The 27484-nt window shown below is 43.9% G+C and overlaps 1 protein-coding gene across 1 annotated transcript in view; it reads left to right on the top strand.

Annotated features, from left to right (window-relative positions):
- Window positions 1-7896, top strand: part of TXNRD1 (thioredoxin reductase 1) — a 37243-nt gene extending 29347 nt beyond the window's left edge. The window contains exons 13-15 of the mRNA XM_032207734.1: window positions 803-898; window positions 2989-3123; window positions 6331-7896. Of these exons, the coding sequence (XP_032063625.1) occupies window positions 803-898; window positions 2989-3123; window positions 6331-6393 (294 nt within the window). The 3' untranslated portion in view covers window positions 6394-7896. The remainder of the gene's footprint in view (window positions 1-802; window positions 899-2988; window positions 3124-6330) is intronic.
- Window positions 7897-27484: the final 19588 nt, after the last annotated feature.

Raw genomic sequence — 27484 nt, 5'->3', positions numbered from 1 at the left:
TTTTATGTCCACTTGAATCACTTGAGGAGCATTATTTGGGGGAAATAAGCACATAAGTGGTGGCTCATAAAGCTATATACTTGTCTTCCTCTTAGCTTTGTCAGATACACTTTTTGTACGTTGAGAAAAGAGGTAAATATGACTTAATATGGCTGCACATCAAGTGCTGTTAACCTAACTACAGGACAGAGGCTGAAATTCTGCTATGCCCACAGACTTTGTTTATACAGAGTCAATTTTTTGTTATTGAGTTAAGTTTCTGCTCTTCCATGTGAAACACTGGACCCTTTATTGTGGCAAATCTGCTTCTGTTTCACGTTTTTGAAAATGTGCATCCAGAAACATTTGTGTTCTGGCTAAGCCCTAATCTAGTTGATCCTGATCTCTTTATCATGTCACACGGCTTTTGGTTTGTAAGCTTCAGTAGGAATATTGAGTTGCACCTGTCATCCAAACCTATTAAATTTCAGTTTTGTATAGCAATGGTTATAATTGCTTTGTAGCTCCATTAATACAGGAAACATTGATCTCTCTCTCTCCAACTTTGTGAAGGGGCATATTTTTACTCAAGTTGCAGTCACTTAGGAACTTCTTTCAAATAGCAATTCGTTTCAGGTTATGATTTTCTAAGTGCTTTACCCTCCTAAGTCTGTTGCAGCTGCAGTCAGTAGTAAAGCTCTGGTTTTGGAAGCAGACAATGCAAATTTAAGATAAACTGGCAGTTTTTGGAAGATCTCTCTGAGACAGCAGATGCTCTCCGCTGTGTAATTAGAACTTCTTCTCATCTGTGCTGTATTTCCAGGTATACCATAGTCACTTCTGGCCACTGGAATGGACTGTGCCATCCAGAGACAACAACAAATGCTATGCAAAGATAATTTGCAATATTCGAGATAACGTAAGTGCATCTTTACTTCCAAAGAAAACAGAAACTGTATGTTCATTGTAGGGACCACTGACACCACAATTATAAATAGGTTATTTTTAACAAGTTAAAAAAGAATTTACATTTTCTCTACCTTTTGAAATGTAATAAGTATTTGTAATGATGCAGTACTTTTGTTGATACAAAAATCACCATCAGTAAAATAGAAAATTTTGCAGTCAGCATTTGTATAGGGAGTATTTTGTATATGAAAAATGACAAATAGAGAGCTCTAAGACTGTTCATTAATTTTAACCATTGATTCACTTCAGAAAAAATAATGGTTAGAAGTCATATCCATTTATCTTATTCTCCCTCTCCCAAACTAGGATATGATTTTTTTGGGAGATTTTTGTCTCTGAAGTGGAGATCACTCAGAAATCATTGCATCCTTTGACCTCTGCAAATCCATGTGTGTCTATAAAACTCCTGAGATTGTTCTAACAGGATTAATATATCTTGCCTGCACAAATCTTATTTAGAGTGATAATGCCAGGATTAGCCTTGGACTAGGATAAGACTTCCTGGTTAAGGAAACGTACAGTACCTGCTGAAGCACAAGTAAAATTGCTAATTGCAATAATAAGCTAATAGCATAAAGGTTCAAGCCCTAATGAAGTTTTGAATCTATTATGCCTGTTTTATTTTATCACCAGTTACAGATTTGTCTTCCTGCAGTCTTCCTAAGCATTGTGTCATTTTGTGAAGTCTTCAAATCTGCTTGGTTTTGCCCATCTCCTTTTTCTGGAGGAGTTTGCGCTAACATGGAAGTTATTTTAGAACCCATACTTATGTTCCTAATCCAAAGTTACTTAAGAAAATAGGAAGACTTTCTGGTGATTTAAAATGTTTTCTTGTCCTGAAAATTAGAAATATGTTTAAACATTTAGAGTTTTTGAGCTGAAAGTTACCCCGGATGGAAACTATTAAATTAACTATTTAAATTTATAGGGGAAACTGTAGTTATCTCCGCTTCATTTCTGTGGATTTATGTTTACATTATGTGCATATTTTTAATAGAAAGTAAGGATAATTCTATTTTAGATACTGTCTCCTGTTAGCTTTTCTTATTTAAATGAACCTTCTGGTAATTCCCAGTCGTCAGGCTTACTGAAAGAAAATAACCTTCCAGTGTACTGGTTATCCCCACTCCCTTACATGTGATATTTAGCAGAAGGAGCAGATAACTCTTGATTCCCACCTGGGCTAGGTCTGTGATTAGCAAAATTCAGTTAATGTTCTGAAATCCACTGAAGCCCACAGCAGCTAGCTTTTGCTGAAGAAGACAAAACTCTTGAAGAAAAGAAAGTCAAGTTCAAAGGGCTTGTTCCCTTGGGTGTTCAGTAAGGATATGTGCACAATTCAGCGTATTTTGCAGCTGAACAGTAGTGGAGGTATGAGAAGTAATGTATGGAGTCATATTTTCTTCTTTGTAACTAGATGTCTTTCAGTTTATTTGGGGAATCTCTAGGTATATTATCTTCCAATGGCAGTGAACACCACAACAACAGTAGTCGTCAGTTTAGTTACCACACACCTCTTGTCACTTCTCCTAGCCAGAATTTTAGCTTATAGCTCTTTCAAACTATCAAGCAACTAAGCAACTATCAAGTTGTGAGTTCTTCTGTAGGTATGCACCATCCAGCCAGCTAGCATAGACCCTGATATTGCAAACCTTTATGCAAGATGTTTGCCTTTACTTAATCTTACTGGAATGAGTGGAACAGCTTGCCTGAATAAAGTTGTAAGGACATTTGCAATTTGGACATACACAATAACCAAGTGTAGATCATGATGTGTGTTAAATTTGAATGCTCTTGATATAAATGGAAGACTCATGCACAAAGCTTGTAAGGAAGCTGATTCGTGAATTCTTAGTTTAATCTTTTCCTTCTTGGAGAGAAGACAAATTTTTTCCCACTAAGTCCCTTCTGTTGGAGCTAATGATAGTTCACATTTGTGGTTACATTAATTTGTGGCATGTTTTGTGAACTGGTGAAATTGAATACTCTCAGTAAGACCTTACAGCTAACTGTGCTTGCGTTTGATTCTTTGTTATTTAGGAGAGAGTCATTGGTTTCCATGTCCTCGGCCCAAATGCTGGAGAAGTCACCCAAGGCTTTGCAGCTGCTATTAAATGTGGATTGACCAAAGAACAGCTAGACAGCACCATAGGAATCCATCCAGTCTGTGCAGAGGTTTGTATATGAAGTCACCTTCCTATCCCAGCTTCCGTAGCGTTCTGGGATAAGCTGCTGGAAATCCAAACATCAGAATTTTATTAAAGGCAGAATTAGGGGAAAGTAGAGGGGAGGGAAAGACAGGAAACTTTTTTTTTTTTTTTTTTAATATTTAAAAAACTAACTTTTACTTTTTTTTTTTTTTTTTTCATTTGTGAAATAATTGTCATCTCCACTAACCCAGTGCTCCCTCTACTGGGAAGAACAGAATCTTCCTCCCACGTTTTGGAGGTGCTTGTCAGAGCTAATTTTTCTGGATATATGTACTCAAATTAGGCATATAAACTGGTGCTGTGGAAGGGGACCAGCCACATGCCAGTTCTTCTATTAAATTCTGTCCTTCTGAAGCTCTCTCCTTTACTCTCTAGGTCTTTGTATTTGAATTGAAGTACACAAGGCCACATAACAACTTCTTGCCTTCGTCTTGCTATTTGTCTTTAACAAAGAACTGAATTTTGTCTAACAAGGAGGGAACAGTTCCCCCTTGGTGTAAATCGGAGATGCTGCACTGATTTTAGTAGCATTAGGGCCACTTATTTTAGCTGAGAACCCCAGGTAACTGTATATGACCCTTGTAGGTCATTGTACAGAATCTGTGTTCTTACCTGTGTATTTTAGCTACAGAGTGTGAGAGGGAGCACCGGGATACCAGCCTGTAGAAGTGAAACCCACTTCTCATGTGCTTCCAAACTGATGCGGTATAAGCAATTTAATGTGAGCTCCTTTAATGGAATGGACTTCTAGCAATCTGAATCATCTTCAAAGCATCTGCAATACAGTTTTTTTTTGTTTTTTTTTTTCCCCCGTAATATCATCTAGCAGTGTTATTTTCAAGCCCTTGAAGAGGGGCAGTAAGTCTTTATCTTATCAGGGGCCCTGCAGAGGGGGAACTTTGAGTGAGGCATTCAAACCTGTGAACTTGAGCAGGATATTAGCATATGCAGTGTGAAGAGAGGCTGATAGTCATAATTTATTCTGGACATCTGAGCTGCTAAAATTGAAACTGAATAGAATGATGATTAGACATAATTTAGGGAGGTAATTTCAGATAATCATATTTGTTTGAGTGGGGGAGGAAGAAATTGGCTCAGGAGAAATACACTATTTAAAAGCTCCAGGGAACACTGATCATTTTTAATGCCAGTCTTTAGAAGGTTTTTTATGCCTGTTACTTAATTTAATCTCTTATGCAGTAAACAAAAATCAAAGTGCAAGATGGTACTCTTTGACTAAGAAAAAAATGTTTTAAAAATGTTTGGAATTTGTCAGGGCTGTGCATATCTGGCTGAATAAAATGATGGATAATAGCCTTCTGTTTATGATGCATATATAAAGGCTAAGGAACATGAACTCTGATCTGAGCACTAAAGGGTCAGTGCTGCAGGATCAAATACCGACGTCTTCACTGGCATTAGTGCTAACTGACTGCTCAGAGAGACTCGTGAAACACGGTATTACTCAACTTGAAGACTAAGACTGAGGGTCCCATTTCTCGCTGCTTGTAAATTAGGGTGAGATTTCACTTCCCATATTTGAACAGCATTATATTCTGCAGAAAGCCTGAACTCTGAATGGAATTTCTTGCAAGGCAAAGTACAAATAACTGCAAGTACATATTGGTAGAAGATCAGAAGTATAGAGAGTTACCTCTCACTTTGGGCTGTACTGCACTGCTTTAAATATGGGCACATATGATTGAGCATCTGTGATGAAGAAAAGGTATTTTCTGAAAGCTAGGATGATTCTGTGAGTCAGCTAAAAAGTTAGTTACCAAAAGACTCCCAGCTGGCTTACTGGAGCTGGGGAGCTCTGTGGTCCCCAGAGCTGCTGGAACTGGCTAGCAGATCCAGAGATTGCAGTTGGGACAAGAAGAAAGCAGGTGAAGCTTAATGAAAGGCTGGACCTGGAGCTTAGGGATGCGGTTTAGTGGGTGACGTTGGTAGTAGGGTGAGTGATGGTTGGACCAGATGATCTTGGAGGGCTTTTCCAACCTTGATGATTCTGTGATTCTATAGCAACAAATGAAAATTCCCATGGATTGTCAGTCTGTGGATCAGAACTGAAGAGTCAGAAAGCCTGTATCAAGCCACACACCATAGTTTAAATATATTTTGATTCTTCTGCCATAATATATTAAACATGCATTCATCTTCCTGACTTTTGCATAATGCTTTACATGCTTGTAGAAAGTAGAAGAGCCATATCATTTATTGATGGTCTCTGACGAGCTCTGGCAGCTTTAATGCAGTAAAGCTGCTACTTACAGGACTGTAGGGCTTTCAGATCCCCATTTTCTTTAGATATTTCAGTGCTATTTGCATAAATGAAATGTCTATGTACTTTATTCTGTGCTAAGTTTATTCTTCCTGAGAGATGGCTTTGATGGCTAATTATTGCAACTTTGAACTATTTAAATAGAAGTGGGTTTAGTTTGGTTTCCCGTTTTCCTTTCTATATTACATCTGTGCAAAACAATGCAATTATTTGCATAGTAAAGTTCTAATACTAAACACGGTATTGTATAATTTTTCTTTTTGAATTTTGATATCATTTAATTTTTCAATAATTACTCTTCAATATGTCCTTTTCTTTAACGTGACTTGAAAGCAGTAAAGATTTGACTTTTCCAAGCTAGGCTTGAGTGTTTCTTAGCTATTGTCCAGAGGATACAAAACCCAGGCATAATACACTCATCAGCAATCAGCTCCACATTTCCATAATATCTGGAAAGATACAGAGGCACAGGTTAGGCTCTCTTCAAATGCTACAGCCTTAGGTTAACTTCACTTTCCCAACGAAGAAATTGTCTAAGCAATAAAGACACTTGTTAGGTGTACAGGCTGGCGAGTATTTTTGCTGAGCTCATTCACTCTGTAAAAACTTAGCAGCAGTAAGGCAAAAGGTACTATAAAGCCATGAGACTTCCTTAATTGTTTCTTTCCACCGTAAAAGTAAGGCCATGGGGTAAATGAAGGGAACAGGGGGGATTTGTGTGTGCGCTATTTAGTAGCAAGGATTTTAAATGTAGGGGTTTTTATTATTATTTTATTACTTTAGGAAATGGCTGTGGTTTGAACATTATGCCCAAATTAGTCTTTGGAAGAGAAGATAGATTCTGGCTGTACTAAAAAGTATTTGTTCTTGTTTTTTCTTCTTTCCCTGAAGGTATTCACCACTCTGTCCGTGACGAAGCGTTCTGGTGAAAATACTCTCATGGCTGGTTGCTGAGGTTAAAGACCCCCATTCTTGTTATTGCCAGAGACTGACTTTCATCACTGTGGCTGACTTGTGCACTTCAGAAGAGAGGTTTCAAGAGAAGTCATCCTCAGAAGTCTGCAGAAGTGTGTACATCTTACCCAGAGTGCTCAGTTCGTCTGAGGAGAAGAGCTCTGCAGGAGTCGGTCACTAGTGGTGATGGGCTGGCAATCAGCAAAGCAATGGGTGTATTGAACTCTCCAGCTGGTGTTTGGCAGGGCATTTAACAAATGCTTTCATGAAGTCATAGCCTAAAACCTGCATTGTCTGGTGGGCAGTGATGGAAGAACTGCTGGCACAGCTGAGCAACAACTTTGTTTTTTTCTTCCTTAGTTTGCTACCTGAACAAAGAGCATCCTAACTCCAGAATGTCACCACAAGTTCAGATAACTGTGTAGTGCCCCTGTGTACTGGGTTTTAACACTGCAAGTACAAGTCCTCCTCGTGAACGTCCATTTTCCCTGATCAGAGCTGTGTACCAACAGAGGGGAAATTATCTGCATGTTTGATCACGAGGAAGAAGCTATCACTGAAAGAAGTGTAGTACCATCTAGAATAACATCTCTTTGCTTTCAGAACAACTTTTCTCTTGACTTTTTAGAGATGCTTATTTATAAAAATGTTCTGGGTGAGAAAGCCTTGTCATACATAAACTTTTTTATTTTCATAGTAACAATGTTGCATATAACAGATCTTCTGAGCTGTATCTTGCAGCTTCTGTGGTAATAGTTAGTCCAGTTTAGAATTGACAGAATCCCGATTTGAATGGATTATACTTCCAAGTGTGTTATATAACAACTATCAAATCTGAATAAATTCTTCCTTTTCAGGTGAGCAGTTGTATACTGCACGGTTTCAGGTGTGAACTGGCCACTTTAAACACATTGGTACTGAAGCTTTCCTTCAAGCTGGGGCAAACCACCACCACTCAATCTCTGAAAACCTATAGTGAAAATTCTTCTGTGTAGACAAGGCGTAAGAGCTAGATTTAGTTCCATGTATGTTTTGTTTTGTATTCAATTAAGAAGACAATACTTCTGAAATGGAGGTTTCCATGAAAAGTACAAGTGAGCTTCACTCTCTTGCTGGATAAACTCCATCCATATTTATCAGGAGGTGGTAAAATGCCTCTTTGTACCGGAAATGATTGTGCTTTTTGATCTGGTTTTTCATTTCCCTCTCTTTTAGCAGGAAGGTTCAGATTACTTTAATTAAATGGTTCTTGGGAGTTCATTGCGGTGTGAAAATGGGGTAAATTCTTCCTCCCTCTGGGCAGAACACCTTGTGCCTGAACTTCTACCCAGCAACAAATCCATGGTTTTCTACTGAGATTCCTGGAATGGTGCTTTAAGTTATTTTTATAAAGTCATATGTAATGGAAGGATTTTTTAAAAAACTTTTATATGTCATTAGGAATGGTCTGTTATGTTGTTTTTCTGGCCAGTTTATTAAATAAATGGAATGTTTGCACAAACAGGTGCTGGCTTTGATGGCTCTTCTGGGAAAAGAAAGCAGGGGATAGCAAGATGACTTTTTCCATGGGCCAGCAGAGGGCACCTTGAAAATCCCAGCTGTGATTCCTTTAAGTCTTCTGAGTTTTGAAGACAAAACGTAGAGTTCTTCTCTGGAAACAGGGTGTGGGGCTATTCCATGTGCAATTTTTGCATGTTAAACATATCAGGACACGCTTAAAAATAAGGAATGAACTAGGACCAACTCTACCAGTGCTTGCACAGGTTACTGTCTGTCTGTGTTCTGGAAAGCCAGGAGCAGTTCAGCTCTTCATATTGAAGCACAGGAACAGCGTTATTTTCAAGTGTGTCTACAAGAAGGTCTGATCTTGGCACGTAGGGAATAAAGATGTGTAATGAGCCTGTGTTGGCATGTAGGGAATAAAGACATAACGAGCACAGCTTTGCAAGATTGGACCAAATGTACCTGTTCTTTCTCATGGGTCTTGTTCTCAGTGTTGATGTACATTGCTACATTAATGACATAATTCAGAAAGGGGGTTTTATTACTTTTAATTTACTTTAAACTTAAAAGTCTGAGGCTTTTTTTTGTTTTTCTTCTTCTTCCTAGGGCTTTTTCTTTTCTTCCTCCAGAAGGAAAATATTTTCTGGTGTGTATTTTTGTCATCTGTGTGTGATGATAGAGATACACGATAATGTCTCCATCTCCTCCTTGAGACTTCAGTGAGAGCTGGCCGGGGCATGCAGCAACAGACCTGCTGCTTAGGCAGCTCTGCTCCTTCCTTTGTGCTCCCGCGGGTGCAAGCTGTGGGATGGGGTGCCTCAAGGCCTCTCTGGACAAATGCTTCTTTCAGTGGTGCTTTGAGGCGCCTGGGTGTTGGAAAGAAGATCCTGGAGAGGTTGCAGGCCATAAGCAAACGCTGTTTGGTGTTTTAGTGAAACTGTTTCCCACGAGGGGGCTTCTTGTCCCAACACCATCGGTGTGTTTAACCCAAACTAACAAAACACACGACTTGTAAGTTCCTGCGTGGTGCAGGCAGACTGTGGCAGAGTGGTGTGTGGTGGGGGCACAGCAGGTCAGCGCCTCGGTGGCATAGGGGATGCAGGAAACTCGCAGCAGCCTTGCTTGTGCTTTTCTTGGCTCTGCTGGCACTGTTTCTCCCTTAGCTGTACGGCTGCTAAAAATACCTGCTTAAGTTAATAGCTGGTGTTTGCATTGAGCTGGTAAGCCTGCAGTGGTCACTCCAACACCGCATGCTGAAAGCGCTGCTCATTGCACATTTACTGCTGAAACGAGACTTTGAGGTTCCCCTTTGGTAGCTGCAGTCAGATGGCAATGCCCGCTGCACACATGCTGCCTCTTCCTTAGCGCAGCGATTTTGCTGATCAGGAAGAGCATCCACACAGCCGAGCTGGGCTCGACAGCTCACAAGCCGCGAGGTCGCCCCTGAGCCTCTTCTTCTCCAGGCTAAACAACCCCAGCTCCCTCAGCCACTCCTCATAAGACCTGTTCTCCACACCCCTCACCAGCTTTGGTGGCTCCAGGGCCTCGATGTCCTTCTTGTAGCGAGGGGCCCAAAGCTGAACGCAGTACTCGAGGTGCAGCCTCACCAGAGCCGAGCCAAGGGGGACAATCACTTCCCCAGTCCTGCTGGCCATGCTGTGTCTGATCCAAGCCAGGATGCTGTTGGCCTTCTTGGCCACCTGAGCACGCTGCTGGCTCATGTTCAGCCGACCATCAACCACTGCTCCCAGGTCCTTCTCTGCCAGGCAGCTTTCCAGCCACCCAGCTCCCAGCCCGTAGCGCTGTTGGGGCTGTTGTGCAGCGGCAGAGGAGCCCCTCCAGCTACCGGTCCCACAGCATCTCACCCAGGCGCAGGGAGCGCAGCCCCTCCACAGCACGATTCCTGATTTTCTCTATAAACAACCCTACATTTCTCCTGCACGTTCCCACCATCTCTGGCTAATTTCCACCTTCCCAGGTGATCAGTTGGTCCTCAGCTTCTTGTTGTGTCCTTATCAATGGGGGAACGCAAAAAGCAAAGAAACTTTCCAAGACTCGTTTTGGAGAATTAGCAAGCGGGTATTCTTTATTAACTGCACTTGGTATGTGGGGGATAACACCAGGACATCCCTGGCTTCCAGGGGCAGCTCCCAGGCCGCGGGCCGCCCTCCTGGCCTGGACCCAGCCTGGCAGACATTGCTCCTGTCAGCGTGGAGCAGCCATCTCACCTCAGCACTTCCTCACCACAGGCAGGTGACCTCTGTCAGTGCTCCCATCAGGGGCACCCCGAGACCCTTGCGATGCCACCAGAGTCACTGTCACCCTACGGCCTCACACAATTTGGCTGGCCATAAGTGCCCTGAGAGTCATGCCTGAGTCCAGTCCGGCTGTTGGTACTCGAGAGCTCGAGGTCCCATGGCTGGAAGGTGAGAAGCGGAGGCGTTGCAGGAAGCACACGCGAAGCCCTTTTTGTTGCACACATCCATCAAAGTCCTTCGGTAATGTTATCAAATACATATGCGTATATGTACCTCATCTGTCCTAAGTGTATTCTTGTGAAGCATAACCTATCACCAGCATATTTGCCATTCTAATAGCAATGTTTGTAATCCATACTAAGAATATTTACTGCTACAGTACTGTAGACACCTTGGTTGAACCTAGCAAGCTAATGTATATTTGCTAGTAGAATATTTTCTGCCTGGTTCTATCCGTAGTGGTCCTGCTGATGGCACATGATGCGTCAAGATCCAGCCAGCGACACGAGAAGAGGCACTGAGGTCCCCTCACTGACCACCAAGGGAGGTGCTGAGGACCGCAGGCTGCTGAGAAGCGCCTGGCACCAGGAGAGAAGATCCCAGGGGACGACCATCTCCACAGCAGGGCGGCTGCAGGCAGCATGAACCGGCCCCAGCAGGAGCAGCCAGAGGAGGCCTCTGGGGACAAGATGTGCCTCATCTGCCTAGGCCAGATGACCGACCCAGCTCGCATTGACCCTTGCAAGCACTCCTTCTGCCTGGAGTGCATCCATGTCTGGGCCACCGAAAGACTCAACTGCCCAATGTGCCATGGGCCCATCACGGCCATCATGGGCTTGGTGCCGCCTGCCTAGCGTGACACCTTATCCTGCTGGCTCTGCAGAAGATTGCAGCGCAATGTGGGGCTGGGGTGGCAACAGTGGCAGAGGAGCCCCTCCAACTATCGGTCCCGCAGTGTCTTGCCCAGGCGCAGGGAGCGCAGCCCCGCCATGGAACGACAACTTCGCCGAAGCTTTTCATGGCACTCAGGGCAGGATGGGCACGGACTGCCACGGTCCCCGGAGGATGACAACATCGGGGACATGCGCTGGATTCGAAGGGCCCAGCTGGAGGGACTGGGGTCTGGCGACCACGCGGGCCGCCAGGCCAGGCCTGAGGACTGAGAGGGGCCTCACCTGGGGATACGCTGGGGGTGGCAGCCACAATTATCCCAGTATTAAATTAGCTTTTCCACCCTGCAAAGCCTCTACCTGCACTTATTCCTGCGTCAGTCGGGAGGCTGAACGCTGCCCTCACCGCAATTTGCTGTGGGGATTTCTGCTCTTGATGGGGAACGGCTGCAGGGGGGTGGTCCCCAAGGGAGACTGGGGGATGAGGAGTCATTTGGGGGATGAGAAATCATCATGGGAATGGGAAACTGCTGGGGACAGGAGCAGCCACAGTGGTGACCTGGCCCAACTGGGAAAAAGGCTGACAGCAAAAGTCTCCTAAAAGCCTGGCAGCGCAGAATGCCTGCCAGCTCTGGAACCGGGCCTGGCAACCCGAAGCATCCTTGGCAGGCGCTGCTGGCCTCCTGCAAGGGCAGCCTAAGGGTACCCAAGAACCAGAGACTTCCTGAAGAGACCTCCACCAAGGGCAAAGGCAAGGAACTGTAAGAGCAATGGACGAAGAGCAACGGATGGTCTGAGAAGGAGGAATTGCTCTGGGAAAGGCGCCATTCTCAGAGACCAGGAATCACAAAATATTAGGGATTGGAAGGGACCCTGAAAGATCATCAAGTCCGATCCCCCTGCCGGAGCAAGAACACCTATCATATCACACAGGAATGGGTCCAGTCTCCAGAGAAGGAGACCCCACAACCCACCCCTGGGCAGCCTGTTCCAGTGCTGTCACCCTCACTGTAAAAAACATTTTGTCTCATATTTAAGCAGAACATCCCATGTTCCAGCTTGCACCCACTGCCCCTTGTCCTGTCATTGGATGTCACCGAGGAGAGCCTGTCTCTGTCCTCCTGACACTTGCCCTTGACATATTTATAAACATTAACAAGGTCACCTGCGATATATGGCATAATAATTTATGTGAAGAAGATGGTTGATATTAATAAAGAAGGCGGAGATGTGGGAGTGTGGCCATGGAGGTCAGCAAGCCCTGTGGTTGATGATAACATCAGACTCTTAACGATGAGGCCATCAGGAATGTAAAGGAGTTTAGAGGGCACAAAGAAGGGTGATTCAGGAGACGCCATGGCCATGCTGTCTCGGGTTGCTTGTTCTCCAGCCCTTAAAGCATGGAAGTTTCTGGGCGTTTGCTGTTGCCGGGCAAAGTTGTTTGACCAATGAGAAGTTGTTTTGAAAAGAACTGCTGTGGGGAGGAGCATATGTTATATATGGAGGAGTAACTCGTGTCGAGAAAATGGCTGATATTAATAAAGAAGGGGGAGATTTTAGAGTGTGGCCATGGGGGTCGGAAAGCCCCGTGGTTAATGATAACATCAGACTCTTAACGATGAGGCCATCAGGAATGTAAAGGAGTTTAGAGGGAACAAAGAAGGGTGATTCAGGTTGCTTGTTCTCCAGCCCTTAAGGCATGGAAGTTTCTGGGTGTTTGCCGTTGCTGTTATTTGCAAATTTGTTTGACCAGTGAAAAGCTGGTTTTGAAAAGGAATGCTGTGGGGAGAAGGGTATAAGAGAAGAGCCTGTCCTCAAGATAAAAAAAAGGCAACACGATGAAGTTATGTCAATAAAAAAGCAGAAAGAAGGAATGAAAAGGAACAGGCTGGAAGAATGGAGACCAGGACGGGAACAGGCACATTGATCACCTCAGCAAACCGCTCAGAGAAGCTCGTACAGAAAGTTTCTGGAAATGGCACACTGGAGCTGGAGAGCTGCTCAAGCTGAGAGAAGCAGACCCGTGCACACAGCTGCCCCTCGCTGGTAAGCAGCTGCGCATTATGGGGAATCATACGCCCTTAGGAACAAAGACTGTCCTGGTAACCTTACAGCTTATTCTCCTTATTAACAATCAGATGGTTTATGAGCCTGAAATACGGGACCCAATTGAGGTCAGGGTGTGGGACTCTGCAACTAAAAACGGCAAGGTTGCGGTGGGATTGCTCGGCACCTGACGAGCAGACTCTGAGGCCTTAAAGAGCCATGTGGAGCCACGGCCAGACAGCTGTGGTTTGCCAGACAGTGAGGGAGCTGCGGGCTCCTTTACTGCTATGCCATGAGCCCCTCTGCTGCTACAGCCGCCTCAGGTCTTTGCTGTTACGCCCCCTGGTGACCTGGAGGTGCCTTTTGACCCAGGCCCTATTGGCCTTGAAAAGGAGACGAATAGGTTTTCCTTCGATCCGGGAAGATTAGGATACATAAGTCCTGAAGGCCGAGTTGCTTGACAACTTAAAGCGAGACATATTGTTCAAAAGGAATGGACAATGGAGACTTGTTTGTAATCAAGAAAAGGAATGGAAAATGGAGATTGTTATAAGTCATGGAAAATATGGGAGCACTTCAACCAGGGCAACTATGCGCCCCCAGTCATGGACATTGATAGTAATAGACTTAAAGGATTTTTTATTACCTTTTCTGGTTGTACATATGTATAGGCATACTCGGGTTTAGTATGTAAAAGCAATGTGCTGTATATTTAGAAAGTTTGATGTTTGTGTGTGCGTGTTGGTAGAGCATAGACTCCCCGCGCACCCAGTGCTGTTTACTTGTCTTTTATAAATATTACTAAATTCAGATTGAGTTGAGACTTTATTTATAACACACCCCTCGGTCTCCTCTTCTCCAAGCTAAAGAGAAGCAGCTCCCTCAGCTTCTCCTCGTAAGGAAGGTGCTCCACTCCCTTAATCATCCTTGTGGCTCTGCACTGGACTCTCGGTGTCGATCAGTGCTATGTAACAGAAAGGACACAAAACAATTTGTCTAATCCTATGCCAAGGCACATTTGCATATATTCCACCTTCGGTGCTTTTTTTGCTCATTACAAGCATGTTTATTTACAAAAATATTCTTCAACTCTGAATCCAGGATCTTTGCAAAATTCTTTCTTTCAAAACATGGACTTCATCACTTTGTCGTCTTATATACACACAGTCACGTTGGGTTGCACATGAATTGAGTATTCTTTCCTCAGGTTGCTTAGGAAGACGATGACGAAGAACACGTGGCAGGGCAAGAGCTGCAGCCTTGACTAGGCTGGGAACAGGTACATGAGCAATCAGCTGGTGTGCTGTGAAGTACCTTTGAAGGTAAAGTCATGGTGGAAATCAAAGCAACCTGAAAAGGAACCTGGTGGGGATGTTCCTTTAAACACTTTAGGTTCCTAGAACACTTCAAAGCAGTGTCTCTGATTTAGACATGTTGCCTCCTACGAGTTAGACAGAAGAAAAGGTGTTCTGGTGTCTCTTGTAGCGGGAGGAACGGAACCGACCTGCACTGAAACCTCACAGAGCTTTAAACCTCCGTGTTGATACATACTGACTGTTGCTTTAATCTGCTGATGTCTTTCCTCCCTTTTATCCTTCACTTATTTATTTATTTATTTGCATTTTTTCCAGTTTTAGACCTGTCTTGGGGAGTTCTCTTAAAGTTTTTAGCTGTCCTAAACTTGTGGGAAAGGCAAACAAAGAGCCTGATTTCTCACAAAAAGAGCTATGGTGAAAGAAGTGAAGTTAGCAGGAAGCTGACATGACAGAAAACATAGAAGGCTGTGGGTTTTTTTCCCCTGCGTTACAGAAAACTAGATGGAACTCCCTGTCACAGGATGTCATGGTCTAAAAATGTAACTATGCGGAAAAAGAGATTTATCATAAGCATGCCTGATGGGAGGTTAATAAAATAATGACCTGGCTGTAGCTTATGGTGTAGATGCCGTTAAACCACGGAGTGCTGGAAGCTTAGGTGGGTAACTTGCAAGAAGCAACCCTCTGTATATTTGATGTTTTTATAACCTTTATTGTATGTTTTATATTGTTAATGTTATGTTTATGTTATTTTATAGCCATTACCTAATCATCTTGTTCTGAGTGAAGGGACATCAGATTAAAGACACCTATGGCATAGGCTCTTCATGCTTGGATTCCCCTCCTTGGGCTCTGCTTTGCAGAAGCCTTACAAAACTGAGCGACTGTGCCTTGGTCTGCTTGAGGCTCAAGTTCCCCCTGCTTCAAAGCTTGCTGCTCCCAAGTTCTGCCAGGGATGAGCTGGAAGGAGGGCGATGCGATGACTGAACCTCAAAGGTTCCTCACTGGGCCCTTTCCCCAGAAATGTCTCCGGTCTGCTCTGGTGTTTTCATCCCTCCATGGCATCTCCCCTGCCCACCTCCCAGGGTCAGCATTGACCCTTCTGAGCAGCTCCTGCCTTTCTGCCTGTCTAAACTGAGCCAAGAGCAGGTCTTTTAGGGGCTCAACAAGCAGTCCGGAATAATAAGGGGTGAACTTATACCAAACCCATATAAATCACATTGAAATTTAATTAAATATCTTCCCAGGATCTTTTGAACTGTTGAACTGAGTTGGCTGAAAAGGCATCTTTCTCTGAATCTCTACAACACAAACATTTGATACTTTGAAGTAGAAAAAGAAACATTTCTGAGTGAAGTGTTGGAGTTAACAAAAGATTTCCTTTCATACAAGTTATCGCTAGCCCTGCAGCTTATGTGCAAGGTAATTTATTTCCATTTCGGAGTCATTCTGATATTGCACAGATGTTGCAAGGCACATTTGTACTGCTGCTAAAGAGTATTTGTCCTCTTCCAGCTGTGCTGCGAGTTGAAGTGATGGTGTTGGCATGCCCAAAAGGCATTATCCCGTCTGACCGAGATCTTCCAGCCACCAGCCTCTACGTAACGCAGCCTCTGCGCGCAGATGCTCGTGTGGACAGCTGCAGGGAAGTCCCTGTCTGTCTGCCCTGGCTGCCTACGCCAACCACAGTGAACACAGGAGGTTTATAATCATTGTCTCTGGAGGGTGATTTGTATTGGAAACCACGAGCTCAGTTTCCTTCTGTGCTTGCTGCTGACACACTTTTTGTAGAGAAAGCGATGCAACCCAGCTGGCCCTGCATCCATCTGGTACTTAGCCTGGTAGGTTTCCCATGTAGCCCTTCCCCTCTTCTTTTTAAAGGTTGTTCCTGAAAGAGGATAAACCCCATCAAAACAAAATAGGGAAATATGTTAAGAATCAAAACCAGGAGAAATAGGAATTGCCACCAAGGAGCAGTGTTCTGCACTTTCCCTCCTCCCTCAGGTTGTTTTTTTTGGGGCTGGTGTGGCTCATAAAGCAGCCAGTAGTGGGGTGGGAAGACAGGAGAATACAGTCGACCCTTTTGGTGACAGAACTCATCTAATAGATCTGCTCAACCCACTTCACGTCAATAAGAGGTAAAAATCCAATGCCTAAAACCTGGCAAAGTGGGAACTTTATTACCCTGGCTGTTGGAATTCCAGCGTGTGCCCTTGTCATTTCAGTTTTACAGCTTTATTCTGCCCTCGCTTCTACTTCTCGTTCCTGACCATCGGTTTCCTCCCCCTGAACCGAGGGACAGGCGGCGGTTTTCTTGCTGATCTGGAGTTCAGCAGGCAGTGGGGGTCGCAGATGGGACTGGCCACCCCCGCGGTGGGACAGCAGGTTCGGGTCAGGCAACCACAACGGGAACTGCGTTGCTGTAGGATGGCTGTGGACACTGCAGATTTGTGGAGAGCTCTCAGGAATTTCAGCAGCTTGCATCCTTGTGATTTCTTCTCATGCTTTCTGCTGAGCCTTAAATCCCACAGATACAATCTTCTGGTAGCATTTCACCCTTTTTCTGTGGTGGGTGGAAGTGTAAAAATATTGGGGTTAGCGCTTGAGGAGATAGAGACAGAGAGAGAGACATATCTTGCCCTTAAAGATCTTCGTTGTTACATTTTAAACAAAATTTTACTTGAATTTTGCGTGATGTGGGAGTTTGGCACAGAGAGCCAGCTTTATCCGCCTGATCCCTCATCACCCAGCCTGACAGCAAACACTCAGAGGAAGATGGCACTTAGTAGAAAGTCTTCCTGAGCATCTCAAGTTTTCTACTGCAAAGCTGCTTTTTCTTTCCATGGCACCAGTGCTATGCAACTTACACTGGGGAGAGGGGCTTCTTTCACACTGAGGTGAGTCAGAAGTGGAAGCCATTGAAACACAAGGTGGATTTCTGTAGTATTTGTATTGCCGTGCCAGTGTCAACAAAGACCCGAGTATGGCAGTGCTGGTTGTGGTCCAAATTTGTAGGTCAAGTTGGGTTTTCTGCACCATTTGGGAGCTGCAGATGCAAGTGTCTAAGACAGGTGAGGTATCTTGCCGTCTGGAGATGCTGACACCTTTCCACGGGTTATAGCAGAACCCTCTGCTCCCACGCAAGGTAGGTACCCACCTTTTAAATGGCTAAAGACAGACAAGACACCTCCCACCCCACGGGGTGCGAAGCCTCAGCAGAACTGACAGCTCTGGGATGTGATTTAATGTAATATTTTGCTGGAGGCAGGTTTCTGCGCTCTGTGTGAGGAGGAGCCATCTCCATATCTCAGTTACTTAATCCTGTTAATAGAAACAGAGAACTTTTGTTGCGATGGCACCGAGCTACCTCCAGCTGGCATTAAAAGCTGCCATCCTGGCGGACAGACAAGCCCGGGGCTCCCCAAATTAACTCAATCAGGTGAATCAATACATTGATCCCAGCTGCATCAGGCAGGCAATTCGACTCCTGCTCTACTGCCCTGTCAATACCTGTGGACACATTAAATTGATTCCTTCCAGCCTTTCTTTTATAACTTGTCTTTGTAGGATTGTCAGTGGGTTGTTGCTACTATGATGCTTTTTTTTTTTCTTTAACAGACTCCAAAGACCAAAGTGTCCAACTCATGAGACTTTTTAATTAAAGTCATAGTCAACAAGCATAAAATTGTACACAGCCATCCAAAAAAAGAATGTGCAATTTGACATGTATTTTAAGTCGTAACTATCAATAACCAACTTGTTTACAGAAAACAAACCAGCAGAGCAGTTCATAACCTTAAGAAAACTTCACAGAATATTTTTTATTTTTATTTTTTACACTTTGCCTCAGCAAACTGTTCTAGGAGCTCAGCCGAACTGTCGTTATTAACTTGCCCCAAATTGCTGAGACTAACCCACAGCACCCTGACTATCTGGTATATTTTTATACTAAAATGTGTCCTGTAAAAAATCACCAGCTTAGTACAAGTCCAGAGCATTCACGGTTTGCAGCTTGGCGTAGAGACAAAGTGTTCTAGGCGTATGTGGGTACTGCCTGGCGAAGGCAGCGTCTCGCGGGCAGCATCCTCTCCCTCGAGGAGTTACGTGGATTTAGAGCTTCGTTTGCTTTTGCATGTGGAATTACACATTGGGCTACAAAATCGATGAAATAATTCTGTTTGAGCGTTAACTTAGCAGAACGAAATCTTGTTTTACCGAGGATATATTTGTATGTTTTAAACAATGCTGTTTTTTCCTAATAAAAAACAGTGTTACTATTCAAAAGTGGAAAATGGCATTATTATTCACAGTGAAAAATGTCATTGCTGTGCTGATAACTGTTGACAGGTACTTGTCATGGTTTTGTGCTATGATGTGCTAATTATTCTGAAGTTCAATCAGATGGCATTTTGTGTTTTCATTTCAACTGTAACAACACAGTACTTGTGACATGTTGACAAGCACGTGTTTAATTGCTCCGTGGTTATCTTCCAAGCTCATGTGTTTTCCACTTAGTTTGTGAAGAAAGTTGCATAATTAGCTCTGAAGCTACAGGGTATGTTGCTCATTATTGTATTTTCATTTTTGCTTTGGTGATAAACACAGCATGGTGACAGATGTGAAAGCCCATCTTTGATGCTGAACGCTACCTCAGCTGGACTGCGAAGATGGAGTCATGGTTGATCCTGCAAATCAAAGGCATGAAGCACCCGTGGTGAGTCCCTGTCCTCCTCAACTTCCCTCTGCCTCACTTCCCACAACAGGTCTGGAGTCAAAAGAAAAAGATCCACATTAATTAGATGTTTAAGAGGTCACCTAACAGGTATCTTGGATAGGCTTTATTGTTGGTACTGCTCCAGATTATGTCTGTTGTCCTTCTAGGTGTAACTAGGAGATCAGGATAGGTGCTTGCCCAAGGGTGTCTGAGCTGTCAGTCTGCGGCCATAGGCTCAGACTCAGTGGTTCAGGCACTGCTGACTGGTCCTGCCTCTTATGGACTTGCCATTATTTGCAGTAATTCCAGTTTCCACTGAGGCTGAAAACTGCCATATTGAATCCTAGCAAGGAGAGCTTTGAGTTAACCTACTAACCAGAGAGAAGTTTGGGAGGAAAAGTCATCATCATCTTTTCTTCTTTCTCCTTTGCAAGGGCGTACTTCAGTTGCTTCTCCAAATCAGGCAGAAGGTTCTTAGGAGGTTGTTGGGTTCATAAAGACATTTACATATGGATTAGGTTGACATCAATCAGGATTCATTACATTCAGTTGTACAGAAGCATTAATTGTGACACTTTTTTTTTTTTTTCTGAAATACATTATATGGATTGTTTTACAGACAGAGCCATTAATCTGTCTCCTCAGTTAGAAAATAGTTTAAGTATAAATTAGGTGGAGTTTTTGCTTGCTGCATGGTTAACGGAGCCCGAGTCAGCCCGTCAGACCCAGGAGTATTGAGACTCCCAGGCACAAGACCACCCCAAAGACCTAAGACCACTTTGCAGCCCAGCTTGCTTTTATCCTTTCAGAAACTGTCTAGATCAGAAGCACAGACGTCCCTCACAAAGTGATTCATACTTGTTGAGAACCTATGTGACAGGGAGAAATGATGGTCTGGTGATAAAAATCATTACCTTGACCTTTCCTACTTCATCTGGAAGAACCAGGTACGTGGTTGGGACTCAGCAGATTTCCTTCTGCTCTCCTTGCCAGTGCTGTCAGCCCCATTGGCTTGGCTATCTGCTCTCCGGGTTCATCCTGCCTGTCCATCACAGTGCTGCCTCAGCACGCACCATCACAAGTAGGCTTAAACCTGACGGCTTGAAGGGGAGGGAGGTTAGGTCTGACAACGTTCAGGTGAGAGCAGAAGCTTGTGCTTCTGCTGTGGTGTTCAGTGATTGAGCGTTGACAATTTTAATGCTCAAGGACAGCTCTGTCTCATTAATTCTCTCTGTGTTTAGAATTCAGAACAGCCAAAGTGTTTGAAAGACCAGTCAATCAAGCTGTCGTCTTCTCCCTCTTCACCTTTACATTTATAGTTCCCAGCCTTTCCTTGGCTAAACCTCTTATGCTCCAATCTGGGAAGAAAAGCAGGGGCTCCTCAGAAAGGGACAAACTCTGGGACTAAATTTCAGTGTGCCTTCGCTGAACCTTGAGCTGGGGGAGGAAAGGATCTGCCACTGGAGTTACAGGCTTGTGGAACACCACAGTTAGATTGCCAAGATGCTCCAGCAACAAGTATGCATCCAAAGTTTAATATTTATAGCCTAAAAAAATTGTAGAGGGAACAAATTAATTAAAAATGCAACAAAGAAGAATTCAGATGTATTTCTCGTTTCTTTCTTTGCTGATACAAAGACCAGTCCCTGTGGTATGACAGATACCCTTATCTAAGCCTTCTGCTTTTCTCTTGAAATGACCCTAAAGTTATTCTGTTCTGCTTTTCTGCCTCCTAATGCTATTTCTTTAAAAATGGCTTTTCTCCTCGTAGGACTAAGTCAATTTTTTTTTGGATATGTAGCCTCTTACTCTGATACTTGAGGGAAAATGCATTCATTTGTTTTCATGCACTGGGGTATTGGCAGTGATCACACTATGGATATACAAGCTATTCCCTGCTTCCCTCTGCGCTGTAACAATTTTTGCACATAATAGCTAGTGAAATGAGTATCTTGTGGTAGAATTAGGAAACATGGAAATAACTAACAGCGCAATTGCTCCTTCTCTCATGTGGCATGTGCAGTTTAATGTCTTTAGCTTGTTCGAGATTGTTTTACAGTCTTAGTTTCCTGTATTGTGCATTTGCCTGTATTTATTAGACAAACAAGAAAGTAACACTTCTCACATGTACACAAGAATGGCATCCAGCTTGATGGCAGGGAGCCAGTTCAGGAGCTGTGAACTGGTTGTGTATCTTTGTTTTATGTTATTTGGTTTTGTTCCTATAAGCTTGTGGATAGCCAATGTTCTTCTGAGTAGCGCTGTGCACGAAAACAGGCAAAAGTGCCTAAGCTTCTACACACACACAGCAGAAAAACAAGCTTGAGATTAATCAAATTTTATCTCCAGTGTGCAGGAAGAAAGGAAAATATTACAGTTATGTCAGAGCACTGGAGGGAGCTGCCCTACTCTGGAGATGGTGGGACCACAGAAACAGATAAATTGACGTTTGCCTTGCAACAGCTTGTGCTAGACCTGTTCTGCATATGAATGGCGAGCTCGAGTCCCTGCACTTATCATTTTGGCACCCTTCCTGCATTTAAATATTGTTTTGTCAAGCCTTTCAGCTTTTAAAAATGTAGTGACTGCTGTTCTCCAAACGGCTAGTGAACACAGCGGGGAGCGAGGGATGCCTCTCTCACCCAGTTCTCCTGTCAGTGTTTTGGGGCTGTTCTGGCATGGGCAGCGATAAATATTTTTGCTCTGTCAGAAGTGGCCTGGCTGCTTGTGGGCTTGTCTCCTCCTTGCTGGGGTGGTTAAGGACGAGCCAGTGGATCACCCTGCTTCTCCACGGTGGTCTCTGGCCTTTGGGATTACACCCTGGAAGCCCTCAGGTCTCCCGTGAAGGACTCGCACCAAGCACCTGATATGCAAGCTGGCTCTTTGGAAGAGCAGCTCAGGGTAGTTACATGTGTGTGCTCGTAAGATTTACAGTATTTCCCAAAGAAGGTTAGGAGACCTAGCTTATCTGTAGTAAAAGATGGGATATGTTCCTTCCTCATAAATATTTAAGTTGTTTTCTTAATGGAAGCTGTACTAGTAGGTGTGTCAGCTTACTTTTATCTATATCCTATTAGGCTTAACAGAAAATGTTCTCATTGACTTTGTCTGAAATGCATTTTCAATGCAAAGTAATTAGAAGCCCACCCTTGCTTTATCAAGGCACATTCAAATTGCCTTAGGGGGCAGCAACAAAACCCATCTGTCTCACCATTAAGATATTGAAACAAAGGTAAGCTCAGTAGTGGTCACTGTGCTTTGTAGCAAAAGGCAGCTGCACAAATAAGGATTCCCATTTGGACACTGTCATCTTACATCCTTGCAATAGAACAACTCCAGAAAGGCTTTCTTCAACACTATTGCAAATGGAAAAAACAACCAGAGCTGCATTTGCAACTCTGGAAAAGTGGGAGATGCCCCAGAGAAGTTAATGTAGTTGAGGCCCAGACTTTTTCCAGTGTGGGCTATGAGTTGGCTGAAAGAAATGCAGTTAAACATGAACCTAAGCATGGACTTCCTCATAGGGCTGTTCAGTCATTGTCAATGTACTAACACCAGAACTGTTCTTAAAAGTAGCTGGATTACATGCTAATTAGGAGCCTGTTTAGTGGCAGTGTTCACAATGAACTTTTTCCAGTCCCATTTTTTTAATAAAGGTCTCAATTGCACTTACGGTAACACAGATATAACATCTTATGATATGAGATGAGGTTATGAGGTTAATGATATGAGAAATTGTAGTCCCAAAGCTGGGAAAAAGCTATGGACAACAGACTGATTTCTTTTTCCTTTTTTTTTCTTTTTTTTAAACCTACCCTAATTTTTTTAGATGAAAACAAAGATGTAGTTATTAGGATACAAGGTTCATTGCGTAGATGTAACTTACTCCTTTACATAGAGCCAAAATAAGGTATGTGAGGACAAGCCAGCCTAAAGCTGAATCTAAGTGCAGAGTTACAATGTCACTGTACTCTTCTGGTTTAGTTTTCTGAAAATGTTCAGAGTGATAAAGGTTCTACCATCAGGTTAAAATGTGAATTATCTTTAATGAAGGTGGCTGGGACCCTTTCAGCCTCACCAGTAGTTCCTGGTCAAAGTCACCCCACACTCCAGGTGAGGATTCATCTCCCCTTGCCTCAGACATCTAACGGTGTGCCTCTAATCTTGGCTAGGCATCAGGCTGCCTTTGGCAGCTGGTGGAGGGAAGAAAGGTGAGAGGCAGGTGCCCACACAAGACAGTTCTTCCCACTTCCTTAGTCCTAAAAGACTGGTGGATGAGGTGACTTCCCGTTGTTCTGCTGATGCTGCTATAGGCAGCCTCTTGGGATTGACTTAAAATAAAGGCTATGTTTGTTTTAAAAAACAAATAACTCAAATCTTAACTACAGCATTAAGCAATCTCTGGACCGTCTCTCTCAGGCAAGGGAAATGTCTCAGGCTCTTGAGGCAGGAGGACACCTGTGCTGGCCTTGTGCAGCTTTTGTCAGGTGTTGGCTACTGAATGCCTGTAGGGTCATTTTAGAGGAAACTGGCACTATCAGTGGGGTCAGTAGTATGAACACATCCCTGCATATTTTACCTTATTCAGGATGCTCAGAAGTGACAGTGTTAAAAGTCAGAGAGCTGTTCCCTACTGGGGGAGCTGAGGAACTGACTTGTGTATTTTCCTTTCTCTCTCTCTTTCTCTTTCTCTTTTTTCTTTCTTTTTTTATCCTCATCTTCTCACCCTACACACCTGACTGCTGACTACAGCCCGTCCCTTGGGGGGATGTAACATACATTTTTAGTAGGGAAATGGTCTTGCAATCATAAAAAATTGATGGCTGTCTGAAGCAGCAGTTAATCTTGTTTGAGAACTGCATCATTAACCTACAGCACAACGTACACATTATGGACACATTTATAAATGGGCGAGAGTGTAGACTTCAGTTTCTAATTTCCTTCTTGCGGAGACTCATAAAACTCAGAGGGAAAACACTGCCTTTGACATACTGCTGTGCCAGACCTCTGCTTCTGGAGCTCCTTTCAGAGGGAGGATGGGTTTCTGTGCCCATGGCAGTGAACTAGGACAGGGGACAGACCTTTTTGCTCCTCCTTAGGCAGGTGGGTGCCTTTGGGATTTCTGTACCGATGCTGGATGTTGTGTGGGCCCCAGGCTATCACCACAGTCAGCAGCCCATACGTGGGTGCAAGCAATCTGTCAGGGACCAGAATAGCTGGGATCCCAGGCACAAACTGCCCAGCTTGTGTCATGTCAGGCTTTGGACACTAGATGTCTTGGCTGGACCTGGACACCCTGGAAAATAGAGCTGTAATGTATACATTATGTAAACTATGTTCGCTTGATCACAAATGAGTGAACTTAGGCTGGTTTGCCCTATTTCTTTGCGGCTTTAGGCTTTCTGAGTGATAGAAAATATATGTTTTTCTGTATTTTTGCAAATGAAAGGCATTAATAATAAAAAAAAAATCACATTATCCCACTTCTCAGGTATGTTCAACCCATTTCAGCAGTGCAGAGTGGCAGAAATATGGTTAAATTTGTCCAGCTATGAATTCTGTCCAAGATGATCTTATATTTTTTTCCCTTTCGTATAAATGCCAGCCCCAAGAGAAGGATTCCCAGCATTACGCAGCTGGGTAACTTAAGCAGTGCACTTCGTTTTTCTGGCTGTTTTTCAAAGACAGTGACACTGGCTGGAACTGTAAAGAGTGAAGAGTGCTAGCTGAGCACTTACTGTCAACGAACATCTTGTCGGGCTGTGTTCATCTGTCATTTACATACAACCTCGGAGGTGTTTCCTGATAAGACACAACCTGCTTACCGTTCTCACAGTGTGAAGACAATGCCAACAGCGCTCTGGTTGTGCTATGGGCTTAGATACTTCTCAAATACAGAGGTGAGTCGACCAAAATAAAAAATTTTCCAGGCCTGTTCAGGGCCCATAATTGGAAGTGTGTAGGGCATACTTATTTCTTGAGCATGCTGCTAAAATTTCCGTTCCCCCTTGTACATTCACTATGGAAATTAATTTGGGACAGAAAAGTTGTTCTTGGCAAGACAGAGATCTGTCTTCGGGAAGCCTCATAGTGCAACCAGTCACTAAAACCAGACTTTGCTGTCCCAGCAACATACCTGTAAACAACTGTGAGTGAATAGAGCATAGAAATATTCTCTTCCTAATTTTTATTTTTTGTTTAGAAAACAAACAAACTGGAAGGATTTCTTTGCTCAGGGAAGGGGAGGACTGAAAGTGCTAGTGAGAACTAAGCTGAGTGCTGGTGGCAAACGTGTGAATTACGTTCAGTTCCACTGATGCCCTCTGTACCTGATGTACAGAAGCCTGCTATTTAGCTGGAACACTCCTAACCTGTAGGATAAAAGTATTTTCCTTATGCCCCAGCTTGCCCTTCGCAACCATTGACATGTGTATCTTAAGGGACTTGCAAGTTAGAGGAAGAACACGGGACCTTACAAGGCTGTGCCTGTCAGTAAACAGAAGGGAGAACATTTTGGGCCACAGATCCACCCGAGTGTCCTCATGAGCTCCGAGTGTTGTGCGCAGGGTTTGGCTGGACCCGTGTGCCAGCACCCGTGCTGCCTGGGACTCGTTTCTTTGGGGAGTCAGTGCACAGGAAAGCCAAGCTGTGAATCTGCACCCATGTCCTGCACAGAAACTGAGTGCAAGCTGTGTGGGATGTAGGCTACCTCACTCTTCACGCAGTCGAAACACAGCCACGTAGGGTTGTGCACCGTAACTCACTGTCTTGCTCACTGCGTGCAAACTTCTGCTTCGGGGGTATCTTAAGGTTGATATTTATTTATTTATTTTATTAAGGAATTACAAAGAAAAATAATTTTCAAATTGTTAGCAGTGGTGCTAAGCTGCCCCTTTGGAGCAAGCATATTACAGTTGTCAGAAATGGCATCAGCCACTAGCAGGTGATGGTGGCACAGCTGTGCTGGCAGGAGATGGAAGGTGTCACCGGAACAGAAGGAAAAGCCCTGGTGCGTCTGTGTGCTGTGGGTTTTCGTGCATTCATCCCTTTGTTTTTATAAAATAGCTGAGGACATCTGAAGCTGGGCTTAATTACTGGATTTAATAGGGTCTGTGCTCTGCATCTGACTGAGGAAGTCATTATTGGAGACTGGCATCCCAAGGAAAAGTGGAGGTACAAATCAGATGAGCTCTGCAGACCAGGATCTTGCTCCACCACCACCAGCACAGCTTGTCATCTCCACAGGGATGGGTCAAGTGCTTTAGAGCTCGATGTTCCCCACTACACCCAGTCTCCAGATCCTAAGTATTACAAAAGGATCAATTCCTCTTTTGTGCAAGACAAATGAGCCATCTTTCAGCAGCAGAGGCAGCTTCACAACCAGAGCTCTGCAGAAGCGGTGTCTCTGTCAGGAGCATAGTAAATGACACGTTAGTGGGTCCTGACCACGCAGCCTGGTGAATCTCCAAAGAGCTAATAAATTTGTTGTTGGCAAGAGGGGCTTCTGTATTGCAAGCAAATAGCTGCTATAAACCAAACTGGGACCAAGCCAAAAACAGGTACTGGGGGTTTAAGTAAGTACATCAGGATTTTGCCTTAACAAGAGAAAACTCCTTTACCCAGCTCTGGATGGAAGCTTATTTTTCTTGCTCCAAATTAAATAAAAGTGACAGAAGAAAGCATTGTGAGTTATTTGAGCTGCTTGCTCAGTGTGACCTTTTCCACTCCAAAATCTAATCCCAAAGAAGCAGGGTTCCTGGAAATCTAATTTTTCCGTCGAGGCTGATTAATTATTTGATCATGCAAGCGTTGGCCAGCCAAACAGTTCACCTTTCCTGCATGGCTGCTGTTCCAGTTAACGTAGCCTCAGAGAATAATCAGTTTAGGGTTTAAACTGAGAAGCTGTAGAAAATTTCACAGATTATAACGAGATTCACTCCCACACCTGTTCTGAAACAAGCAAAAATAGGTCTGTATAAACACAGAGAATCATACAGTTCTTTTGTTGTTGTTATTGTTACTGTTGTTGTTTTCCCTTTGGTGTTAAAAGCAGCTGCTTTGATTGCTGGTGATACAGAAATATTGATGTAATAGATACTTTTCACAGCATCCCATTTTTCAGTGATGTATGTTCAGAACTGACAACCAAGAGAAATGTCTTGGTGACAGGATGGCAAAGCTAAGTAGCTCAAAGTGCTGGCAGGAGAAGGCTGTTGGGAACCCAGTGACTTGGGTCACTGGCAGAAGACCACTGCTGCTGCTCTAGCATGGGGTGAAATAAAGCAGAGCATGAAGCTGGAGGCCAGGGTAACCCAGTGATGCCAGCAGCAGGGTTTGCCATCTGCTCACTTCCTCCCCTGCTAT

The sequence above is a fragment of the Aythya fuligula genome, chromosome 1 (genome assembly GCF_009819795.1).
Source record: "Aythya fuligula isolate bAytFul2 chromosome 1, bAytFul2.pri, whole genome shotgun sequence".
In the NCBI taxonomy this organism is placed as follows: Eukaryota; Metazoa; Chordata; class Aves; order Anseriformes; family Anatidae; genus Aythya; species Aythya fuligula.
This window is presented reverse-complemented; position numbering and strand designations above follow the sequence as displayed.